The 12,167-nt window shown below is 43.2% G+C and overlaps 1 protein-coding gene across 2 annotated transcripts; it reads left to right on the forward strand.

The window, feature by feature from the left end:
• Positions 1-1,030: 1,030 nt before the first annotated feature.
• XPA (XPA, DNA damage recognition and repair factor) lies at positions 1,031-11,272 on the forward strand. 2 transcript variants are annotated; one of them, XM_079959904.1, is made up of 7 exons: positions 1,031-1,121; positions 3,382-3,542; positions 4,944-5,054; positions 6,189-6,294; positions 8,698-8,863; positions 10,040-10,157; positions 10,902-11,272. In XM_079959904.1, exons 1-7 carry the CDS (start codon positions 1,066-1,068, stop codon positions 11,048-11,050), a joined length of 867 nt encoding a protein of 288 aa, XP_079816030.1. In that variant the 5' UTR covers positions 1,031-1,065; the 3' UTR covers positions 11,051-11,272. The 2 variants fall into 2 exon arrangements, with proteins under 2 accessions (XP_079816030.1, XP_079816029.1); XM_079959903.1 differs by having other exon boundaries at positions 1,063-1,117.
• Positions 11,273-12,167: the final 895 nt, after the last annotated feature.

Below are 12,167 nucleotides of genomic sequence, written 5' to 3' on the forward strand. Positions count from 1 at the left end.
GATCCTGAGGGAAGGATCATCTAGTCCAGACATAGGCAAACTTGGCCCTCCAGATGTTTTGGGACTACAATTCCCATCATTCCTAGCTAACAGGACCAGTGGTCACGGATGATGGGAATTGTAGTCTCAAAACATCTGGAGGGCCGAGTTTGCCTATGCTTGATCTAGTCCGACCCCTCCATCCAATCTTGAAACCATGCTTTGCAAAAAGTGCTAGTAGTTTTTACTGCTGCACCACCTTTTCTTGGAGGCGGAGCCACAGTCTGCTCTTGATTGATACGGCTCTCATTTCTGCCTCAAAGTGTTGTTGTTGTTGTTGTTTAGTCGTGTCCGACTCTTCGTGACCCCTTGGACCAGAGCACGCCAGGCACTCCTGCCTTCCACTGTCTCCCGCAGTTTGGTCAAACTCATGCTGGTAGCTTCAAGAACATTGTCCAACCATCTCGTCCTCTGCCGTCCCCTTCTCCTTGTGCCCTCCATCTTTCCCAACATCAGGGTCTTTTCCAGGGAGTCTTCTCTTCTCATGAGGTGGCCAAGTATTGGAGCCTCAGCTTCAGGATCTGTCCTTCCAGTGAGCACTCAGGGCTGATTTCCTTCAGAATGGAGAGGTTTGATCTTCTTGCAGTCCATGGGACTCTCAAGAGTCTCCTCCAGCACCATAATTCAAAAGCATCCATTCTTTGGCGATCAGCCTTCTTGATGGTCCAGCTCTCACTTCCATACATCACTACTGGGAAAACCATAGCTTTTACTATATGGACCTTTGTCGGCAAGGTGATGTCTCTGCTTTTTAAGATGCTGTCTAGGTTTGTCATTGCTTTTCTCCCAAGAAGCAGGCGTCTTTTACACTTTTTTTAAAAAAACCACACACAAAACAAGCCTCTGAGTAGGAACGAGGAAGTGTCGTCTCTATGGACGGCCGCCTCTATACTTTCGTACTTCTATAGTCACGGAAGTAGCCGAGCGCTTCTAAAGGGACGGCTTCCTTCTTGGAGCATGCGCACACGGCTTCAAGAAGCCAAGCCTTGTGTGGGCAGGGAAGGTTCCTTTTTCCGGGTCCTGTTGATGTCTTGGTCGCCTCTCACTTTTGCAGAAGGGCTGAAAGCGGCTGGCAGAGGCAAGTCCGCCTTTCCCCTGTAGCTTGATCGGGGCTGGAGTATTGTTTGTTGGGTTTTGTGGTTGTTTCTGCTGCTATTCATATTTTGCATCTTTTTTTAAAAAAAATTTAAAAATCTCATGCTTTTATTTTATTTTATTTTATTTTATTTTAACTCATTATTTTATTTGATATTAATATTTTGTGCCTTTATTTCTTTTAACTAGTTATTACGTGGCAGTTGCTCCATTTTGTGGACTTTTCGATGCGTTCTGCTTATTGTTTGTGACTGCTTTGCTTTTGTAATTGCGTATTTTTTTTCCCGTGCCGTAAGCTGCTTTGAGCATGGCCTGAATTATACGAATAAAATGATGATCTACCGGTTTGGTAAGCGCAAAACAAGCATTTGCTTTCAGATCTGCCTGTTAGAACAAATGCTAGGAAAGGTCTCGTTTCAAGGTGCAATCTCACACCCACTTCTACCTGAAAGTCCCACTGAATCAAGGTGGATTTGATTTAAAGCAAATCGATTTAAATGATGATTTAAATCACTAGTCAGTAAGACTTGATTTGAAATCATTTTATTTTTTTACAGAAAGGCATTCCTGCCAGTATAATCTTAATATTTACAACCAGATGAAGGTTTCATTTTTGGAACAATAACTTTTCAGAGTAGTTTTTACAGTTATAACAAAAATGACTGATTTGGTTATACTATTAGAAATACATAGACAGATAATTATGAAATTATTGTGAGGTAAGTTAACTGTTTATATATGGACAACTTTTCTGCTGTACTTTATTGGAAGGAGAAAATTAATCATTTCCTTAATAGCAATTTAAACAATTTATTTCACTAATACAATAACGTTATAGCATATGTATCCATGTTTGTTAACTGATGTGGTTAAACATTTAAAAAAAAAAAACTTAGACTGATTTTCAGCACAAATGAAAAACTTACAACAAATCCTTATTTCCTGGACTGTAATGTAACTTAAATAGAAAGCTATCTTTAGAAAGATATTTTCCTCCAAAAGCATTTTATTTTAAAAATCCAATTTAAATTAAAAAAACTGATTTAATTTTTTTTAAAAAAAATCTGATTTTTTTTAAAAATCATTGATTTTTATCCACCCTGCACTGAATTCAGTTTCAGAAGTCATGCCTCTGAGTAGCTATGCATAGAACTGTATTGTTGGAGACTAGGAAATTTATTGGCGCACGAGGTGTTGAGGACTTTACCAGACACATGAAGGTGGCAGATGGAGATGCATGAAATCCCTAACTCACCGAACCAGAGGTCCGGAATGATGGGACCAACACCTGCTGCCTATTCCCCTGGTTGGTAGCTAGCAATCCTTTTGGCTACTTTTATGATTCTACCAGGGACGCAGGTGGCGCTGTGGGTTAAAGCCTCAGCGCCTAGGGCTTGCCGATCGAAAGGTCGGCGGTTCGAATCCCTGCGGCGGGGTGCGCTCCCGCTGCTCGGTCCCAGCGCCTGCCAACCTAGCAGTTCGAAAGCACCTCCGGGTGCAAGTAGATAAATAGGGACCACTTACTAGTGGGAAGGTAAACGGCGTTTCCATGTGCGGCTCTGGCTCGCCAGAGCAGCGATGTCACGCTGGCCACGTGACCCGGAAGTGTCTCCGGACAGCGCTGGCCCCCGGCCTCTTAAGTGAGATGGGCGCACAACCCCAGAGTCTGTCAAGACTGGCCCGTACGGGCAGGGGTACCTTTACCTTTACCTTTTATGATTCTACCACCTCCCTTATCATTATTATCATGGGGCCTTTTTCCAGCTGGAACTTGCTGCAACTCTGTTCCGGCACTGGGCACCACTGCCATTATAAGAGAAGAAGGGAATGGATACAAAAGCTTATGGGATATGCAGAAATGGCGAAACTTACTGAAAAAATAAGAAATCAAGATAATGAACTTTTTATAAAAGAATGGAAATAGTTTATTGAATATTTACAGATAAATTGTAAACACACAAAAATTAGCAGGATTAATATAATAACCTTCAGTTTTGTAAGAGTGTATATTTACTTTAGATTATTAAACGAGCAAGCTAAATGGATATGAAAAAGATATTAAAAAATGATTTTAAGGAACAGCAGAAAGAGGAGGAAGTCAAATTTTGAAACGTTAAATTGATTGTAAAACTAATGAAATGTATAAATTAAAAAATTTAAAAAATTAAAAAGAGAAGAAGGAACATGATGAGTTCCAGCACCACTTTTTATAAAAAAATCATTCTTATTTCAATTTAACCTTTCTAGATTTCTGTCTCTGAATCCGGCCATGGAATCTTCTGCTTCTGAAGGGGAGAAACCCGTACTCTCTGCCGCAATGAGGGCAAAAATAGAGCGGAATCGCCAGCGGGCACTGATGCTGAGGCAAGCAAGGCTGGCTACCAGGCCCTACCCTCCTACCGGCGAAGGTTCGCTTGGCACTGCAGTGTAATACACAATGGACAGGTCCAGGTAGCTTGTGCAGGTTAGCCTCCAGCTGGTAAGAGAGGCATGTGGATAGGGAAGAGGGAAATCTTAGAATTTTGGAATGGGAAGGGACCCCCAAAGCTCATCTAGTCAAACCCCACCCCACCCGCAGTGGAGGGTTGATGTTGTGACCAAAGAGCAAATTGTCATGCTTTTCGACGTTGGGCTTGCCTCTGAAGCTTCTGTAGTCTGAGCCAGTTGTGCAATTTAGGGCAGTTCATAAAAAAACTTTAAATAAAAAAAAAGCCTGCTCCAAAGGTCTTATCTTACTACACTAGGGATTATATAGCTGGATCTGAAATTTCATGCACATCAGTTAATATCTTGACCCTGCTCCACTGAACTGAAATTTCAGCCTTCACGACATAGGAAAACGGCCAAGTAAACAGCTATTTTCTTGAAATTTCAGACCTTTGGAGCAGGCATTTTCAAAAAAAAGTTTTTTATGAACCGCCCTATCGTGCATATGGCTAGCAAAAGTATACAGGAAAGTAAAAGGCACATTATGATGGGAAGTTGTGGGTTTCCTTTGTGGCTGTGTGATGCTGAAGTCTGTGAGCTCCTGAAGGAGGCTAATGTAGTGTTCCTTAAAAACATCCAGGCAAGAAGGGAAAGCCTTCAATCTGTAATGCTACAAAGCAGAAATCTTAGGTGGTTGCCACCAGCTTTGGAGTTATGGTCCAGGGATAGAAAATACCTGGGGTGATCCTTGATGTCGACGACCCAAATCCACTTAAAAGGAGACCTTTCAGAGACCTCTGGCCCATCTTCCTCATTAGTTCTAGCAATCTGATCCTCCGCCTTCTTAAAAGTGAATGGGGATCTCTTAAATGTATAGAGAGCCAGTGTGGTATAGTGGTTATTGTCAGACTAGGATCTAGGATAGGTCTTTGGACTACAATTCCCATCATCCCTGACTACTGGTCCTGCTAGCTATGGATGATGGGAGCTGTAGTCCAAAAAACTAACAAGCAGTTGGAGACCCAAGTTTGGGAAATCCTGATCTAGGAGACCAGAATTCAAACCCCAAATGGCCTTGAAGCTTGGCCTTGGGTCAGTGACCAACCCTCAGCCTGACCTACCACACAGGGTTGTTGTCAGGATAATATGGAGAGAGGGAGAACCAGGTATGCCACCTTGGATGAAATATAGGATATAATAGGATATTAAAGCAATGCAATAATAATGTATTGGATTTCAATAGATACTCCTTTGGGGGGGGATTGTGGGCTGTTTCTTAACATTTGAGCAAGGTTAGACATGGCTGCCTCACCTACCAATAGACTATTACATTAGTGTCAGGTACTGATTGCAAAGTTTATTTTTGTTGTTTGTCTCTGCAGGCAGTTCCAAAGTGAAAGCACCTCCAAAGATAATCGATACCGGGGGAGGATTCTTTCTTGAAGAGGAGGAGGAAGAGGAAAACAAAGCAGAGAAAGTTGTTCATCTCCCTGGTAAATATGGCAGTCAGGAAACAGCTGCTGTTGTAGTTAGTGGAAGGTGCCATGAGAGGGGAAAATGGGAACTGAACCAAAAGAGAAATTCCTTGCTTGCAGAGACATAAAAATATTTGTCTGAAAGGCTGGTACAAGCACACATTGCAATGTGTTCTTCTAAAAGACCTGATGAACATTACAGTGGTGCCTTGCAAGACGAAAATAATCCGTTCCGCGAGTCTCTTCGTCTAGCGGTTTTTTCGTCTTGCGAAGCATCCCTATTAGCGGCTTAGCGGCTTAGCGCTATTAGCGGCTTTGTGGCTTAGAAAAAGGGGGGGGGAAACTCGCAAGACGTTTTCGTCTTGCGAAGCAAGCCCATAGGGAAATTCGTCTTGCGAAGCACCTCGAAAAACGGAAAACCCTTTCGTCTAGCGGGTTTTTCGTCTTGCGAGACATTCGTCTTGCAGGGCACCACTGTACAGTGGTCCCTTGGGTTACAGACGCTTCAGGTTACAGACGCCTCAGGTTACAGACGCCTCAGGTTACAGACTCTGTTAACCCAGAAGTAGTAACTTGGGTTAAGATCTTTGCTTCAGGATGAGAACAGAAATCGTGCGGCGGCAGCGGGAGGCCCCATTAGCTAAAGTGGTACCTCGGGTTAAGAACAGTTTCAGTTTAAGAACGGACCTCCAGAACAAATTAAGCACTTAACCCGAGGTACCACTGTATTGTGCATCTGTTCATAATTATCTAACAGTCTGGTCTCACAGGGCTGGGAATGTAAAGAATGTTAAAAGGAATATGAAGGCTGCATGCATAAATACTATATTTTGCTGCAGGACAGAGAGTCAGAAGCCCTCTTATTCTTTTTCTTTCTTTCTTTCTTTCTTTCTTTCTTTCTTTCTTTCTTTCTTTCTTTCTTTCTTCAGGTTTTCCTTTTTCTTGTCTTTTATCCTTTCTGCCTTTGTTCTTTTTAGACTAAGTAGCTATTTTATATCAGTACATTATAAAAAGATACTTTGTAATGGGTATTTTTTGTGTAGCTCTGAATAAATATCAAGAAATAAATTTAAAATTAAAAAAATATTTTTGCTATCTTGAATGCACTTTAACAGCTTACGCCCTGTTGTTGTTTATTCTTTTTTTAAACAGGGCCTGTGTTAGAATTTGATTACATTATTTGTGAAGAATGTGGTAAAGAATTCATGGATTCCTACCTCATGAACCACTTTGATCTAGCAACATGCGATAATTGCAGGTATATAGCAAATAACGAAAGGGGGAAATAATGGTTTGTATGCAATGCTGTGGCCAGCAGGATTCTACTGACCTTTAGCACCCTGAATGGCTTTAGCCCTGTGTACCTGAAGGAGCATCTCCACCCCCATCATTCAGCCCGGACACTGAGATCCAGCACCAAGGGCCTTCCGGTGGTTCCCTCAATGCGAGAAGTGAAGCTACAGGGAACCAGGCAGAGGGCCTTCTTGGTAGTGGCACCTGCCCTTTGGAACGCCCTCCCATAAAATGTCAAGGAGATAAGTTACTATGCAACCTTTAGAAGACATCTGAAGGCAGCCTTGTATTGGAAAGCTTCTAATGTCTGATGTTTCACTGTGTTGTTTTGTATTCTGTTGTAAGCTACCCAGCGTGGCTGGGGAACCCGGTCAGATGGGCAGGGTGCAAGTAATTAAGTTATGATTATTATTACTGGGAAAGCGGCACTCACCATTTCTCTCATTCTCCCTGCAAAACTGCTCTAGAGCAGGTTTTCCCAAACTTGAGTCTCCAGCTGTCTTTGGACTACAACTCCCATCATCCCTAGCTTGCAGGGCCAGTGGTCAAGGATGATGGGAAGTGTAGTCCCCTAAAAGCTGGAGACCTGTTGGATCCTTCAACTCTCTGGAGCTGATTTGGAGAGTGCACAGAACAGCTAGAGGGGACAGAAAGTGGAAACTCCATTGCGGACATGGAAATATTTTGTGCCAGTGGAGCCACAGCTTGGGCTGTGGCTCAATGCCCTCAATATTTCATATTTTGTGTGCGTAGTTTTGTGTTGTAAAAATTATTCTTGTTTCAATATAAATTTCTTTGATAAACTTCATTTCAGCAAAGTATGATGAAGTTTGTTAAAGGTCGTATGTTTCAGCTGAGCAAAAAGGCACCTGAATTTTCACGCTAACATGACCTGCCCGTTGTAAAGGCATGTACAGGATAGCCCTGTATGTTTACTTGGATGGAATACACACTATGCCCAGTGAAGACAATAATAATAATAATAATAATAATAATAATAATAATAATTAATAATACAGTAGTACCTTGGTTTATAAACGTAATCTGTTCCAGAAGTCCGTTCTTAAACCAAAACGTTCTTAAACCAAGGCATGCTTTCCCATAGCAGCGGAGGAATCAATTTACAAATCGAACACACTCAACAGGAAGCAGAACGTGTTCTTATTCCAAGGCACCGTTCACAAACCAAAACACCTACTTCCGGATTTGCGGCGTTCTTAATCCAAGTTGCTCACAAACTAAGCTGTTCTTAAACCAAAGTACCACTGTAATTAATAATAATAATAATAATAATAATAATTTATTATACCCCGCCCATACCCTAATAAGTGGGATTAGGATTGTGTCCAAAATTGCTGAACTTTGCCTGGATCATTGCTGCTTCGGTGCAGTTACTGAGCAACTAGAACCGGGAATGCCTTTTAACCATGAGATGCAATTCATGGCTGGCTTAAGTTTTGTGGGCTGCAATTCTAGGCACACTTAGGACAGTGAGCCACATTAAAATACAGTGGTACCTCGGGTTAAGTACTTAATTCGTTCCGGAGGTCCGTACTTAACCTGAAACTGTTCTTAACCTGAAGCACCACTTTAGCTAATGGGGCCTCCTGCTGCTGCCGCACCGCCGGAGCACGATTTCTGTTCTCATCCTGAAGCAAAGTTCTTAACCTGAAGCAATATTTCTGGGTTAGTGGAGTCTGTAACCTGAAGCGTATGTAACCTGAAGCATATGTAACCTGAAGCGTATGTAACCCGAGGTACAGTGGTGCCTCGCAAGACGAAAAGAATCCGTTCCGCAATTCTCTTCGTCTAGCGGTTTTTTTGTCTTGCAAAGCAAGCCCATTGACGGCTTAGCGGATTAGCACTATTAGCGGCTTAGCGGATAAGCGGCTTAGAAAAAGGGGGGGGGAGGAAAAAAACCCGCAGGAACTCGCAATACATTTTCGTCTTGCGAAGCAAGCCCATAGGAAATTTGATTTGCGAAGAACCTCCAAAACGGAAAACCCTTTCGTCTAGCGGGTTTTTCGTCTTGCGAGGCATTCGTCTTGCGGGGCACCACTGTACCACTGTAGTAGGATTTACTTGTGTGTGTTTATGCATAGGACCGAAGGGAGAGGGCCATGGCTCAGTGAGAGAGAGACCACTCTTTGCTCTCAGAAGGTCTTGGGTTCCTGCCCGACCATCTCCTGGCTGAGCAGGGGAACCGCTTCTAGCCAATGTAAGCAATAAAGATCTCATGGACCGGGGGACTAACTCTGTGTAACGCACCTTCCCATATCAGATTGCTGACGGACCGCTTTACAGCTCAGAAAATAGCAACTCATACATAATAACGGTCTTAGTTTCACTGAATGGGACCTTGTTTCAGAGATGTTGAAGAAAAGCATAAACTCATAACAAGGAGTGAAGCCAAGCAAGAATATCTTCTGAAAGACTGTGATTTAGACAAGAGAGAACCGGTGCTAAGATTTATCCTGAAGAAAAACCCTCATAATCCGCGATGGGGTGACATGAAACTTTACTTAAAGCTACAGGTACTGAGCTTTCTTCAATGATGTGTGATCTCTCTATAAAAAAACACACCCAGTTTTTATTTGCAGTAGTGAAGACAAAAGGCAGAAAAGTTAATTGGGTACCTGGCAGTGAGAGAGCAGTGGTGGTTTCACCCACGACACACCACCAGGTGAGGCTGCCCTCGCGCTCTGGTCCTCAAACTGAGGGAAGAACAAGCTGCGAGGCGCTGGAGGTAATTCAGCTTGTTTTTCCCTTAGTGCCCGGGCACTGGGGGCAGAGGGAGTGTGGAGGAACAAAATGCATTGGCTCACTGGAGTGAAATTGCCAATTCTCCTGCCAAGGAGCTGAGGCAGTTTCACCCCAGCGCCTCGCGGGACAGGGTCCAACGCAGCTCGTCCCTCACTTCGCTTTTCAACATCACAGTGTTTGGCTGGTGATACATCACGATGTTGAAAAGCTGCTATTCCCAAGCCCTATTCTGAACACTTAGGGACGCGGGTGGCGCTGTGGGTTAAACCACAGAGCCTTGGGCTTGCCGATCAGAAGGTCGGTGGTTCGAATCCCCGTGACGGGGTGAGCTCCTGTTGTTCGGTCCCTGCTCCTGCCAACCTAGCAGTTTGAAAGCACACCAAAGTGCAAGTAGATAAATAGGTACCGCTCCGGCGGGAAGGTAAATGGCGTTTCCGTGCGCTGCTCTGGTTCACCAGAAGCGGCTTAGTCATGCTGGCCACAGGACCTGGAAGCTGTACGCTGGCTCCCTCGGCCAATAAAGTGAGATGAGCGCCGCAACCCCAGAGTCGTCCACGACTGGACCTAATGGTCAGGGGTCCCTTTACCTATTCTGAACACTTATGTACATTCCTCAACATCCCTCCCTTTACATGCAGGAATCCCTTCTACATGTTAATTCGAAAGGGCGGCATTGTTACAAATGCCTTTGCTGGATACAGGTTATGTATCTAGTTTTATTCGTGTTGGTACAGAAGTAGTGTGACATTTATTAAACGAATGAGGTGGGTATCTGCATAGTTGTGTGTCCCATTTTTATAGTGAACCAGAGGAATTCCCTTGGAACAGATCCATGCAGGCTTGAGGCCTACACAGATCAAGCCTCTGGGCGTAGACCACAGTGCGCTGCAAACGGAGATAAAACTCTGAGACCGGTTTTTTGTTCGTTCAAATGTCTTATTCTACAGGTGATCAAGCGCTCTCTTGAAATCTGGGGTAGCGAAGAAGCGTTAGAGGAAGCGAAGGAAAGCAGACAAGACAACAGAGAGAAGATGAAACAAAAGAAGTTTGATAAGAAAGTTAAAGGTGAGTGTGAATTGAGCTTGACTACCCCACCCCACAAACCTACCAGTTAAACAACAGGTGTCTTCATCTTCTAGCACACTGAATGGCTTACTGGGTACTTGTACAACGCGGGTGCCGCTGTCGTCTAATCCACTGAGCCTCTTGGGCTTGCTGATCAGGTCGGCAGTTTGAGTCCCCGCAACGGAGTGAGCTCCCATTGCCCTGTCCCAGCTCCTGCCAACCTAGCAGTTTGAAAGCACACCAGTGGAAGTAGATAAATAGGTACCACTGTGGCGGAAAGGTAAACAGCGTTTCCGTACGCTCTGGTTCCCATCACAGTGTCCCGTTGAGCCAGAAGCTGTTTAGTCCTGCTGGCCATATGATCCAGAAAGCTATCTGTGGACAAATGCCAGCTCCCTCGGCCTGAAAGCAAGATGAGTGCCATACCCCAGTCACCTTTAACTGGGCTTAACCATCCAGGGGTCCTTTACTTTTTTACCTATGGTGGGGGGGAGGGAGTTAGTCCCATCTATGGGATAGTTTCTCTGTAGTTTGGTCCTCTGAAATATTTCAGTTTGGTATAATTGTTTTGGAACTTCCAATGTTGGGAAGACTTCTGCAGTTTTTCTGCTCTTACAAATCCTGGACTACAATATACAAATCAGGGATCGTGGCTGAAAGCTGGAGCCCATCTCCAGGATATGAAAGAAAAACGTGGGGGCTTCTGGTCTGCCTTGAATAATTTTCTTCTTCATTTTGTATTAGAACTACGCCGAGCTGTAAGGAGTAGCGTATGGAAAAAAGATACAAGCGTTCATCAACATGACTACGGAGATGAAGAAATGATAGATGAAGACCTATACAAGAAAACCTGCACGACGTGTGGTCATGAATTAACATATGAAAAAATGTAGTATGTTCTTAGTGTGTTACATTAAAATGTACCTTTTGTAATTTTTTTTAATCCAATGCACTAAGTGCTCTGTGACTTTTTTTACACGCAGTCTTCCTCACCCACAATTGAAATGCAATGTTAAAAAACTGATTTCATGGGAGAGCTGTGCAGCCTGCTGAATCATGTAAGTATTGAAATGTATTGTGTATCACTGCTAATAAAATAAAATAAATGAAAACAATGGTATTCTCATCCCTTTTTTATCTTTCATTGCACCACATTATCTTCAGTAATTCCTGCTGGATATTCTAATAGTGTGATACAAAGTGTTAAGACTTCCACTGGGTGTACATCCCAATAGCATTTTGTTCACTTAGGACGAAAAATGCTACTGAAGTAATTTACTAGGGCTTGGTAATGCTCTACAAAAGTTGGAAGTACAGGAAGTGGCCCCCTTAAATTATGCACGTGTATGGTTTCTAGTTTTGCTGGATAGAGGAAAAGCCAGCAGACCCCTTCCCTTAACCACTTGAGATCTTATTTAGCCAGCAGTCCTTAGCACACTTAAGTACACGTAACTTTCATTAGTTAAAATGAAAGCTGAGAAGCAGCAGTTCAAGTGCTAATCCAGTGGCATCTCACATACGTACACAAAGCAGTGATTTTATGTCCACCACAGCAAGGACTTTTAAGCCAAGACAATCTCGGGCTTTTCAGTAAGAAACAACTTAAATGGTGAAGGCATTCAGTAACGAGGTGTGTAGAGAAACCGGATGCAAGTTAAGTGCTTGGGGAAATTAATCAGAGGGAAATGGTTCTGTGCAACGAGGAAAGGTAGGAACACCAAGCAACACTTGGACTGCAAATACTGATGTACACTCCTGTGAGAATGCCTCAGGAGGCAAACCTCAGAGACAAGTTACATAATTTTGTGAGAAGATCACAAATTCATTCTGAATCCTTGTAAGATACCATCCGGATCCAGCAATCTGTCAGTTTTTCAATGCAGCCTAATACTTGGTTTCTTGTCTTAATTTGTCCGACTCCGTTCCTGAGTTAGTCAAAGATTAGAGAAAAGCTAATTTAGACCCGTAATTTAGAACTGCTAAAATACTCTTTTCTAATATGAGACAGTA

Source organism: Podarcis cretensis (assembly GCF_951804945.1).
Source record: "Podarcis cretensis genome assembly, chromosome: 17".
Taxonomy (NCBI): Eukaryota; Metazoa; Chordata; class Lepidosauria; order Squamata; family Lacertidae; genus Podarcis; species Podarcis cretensis.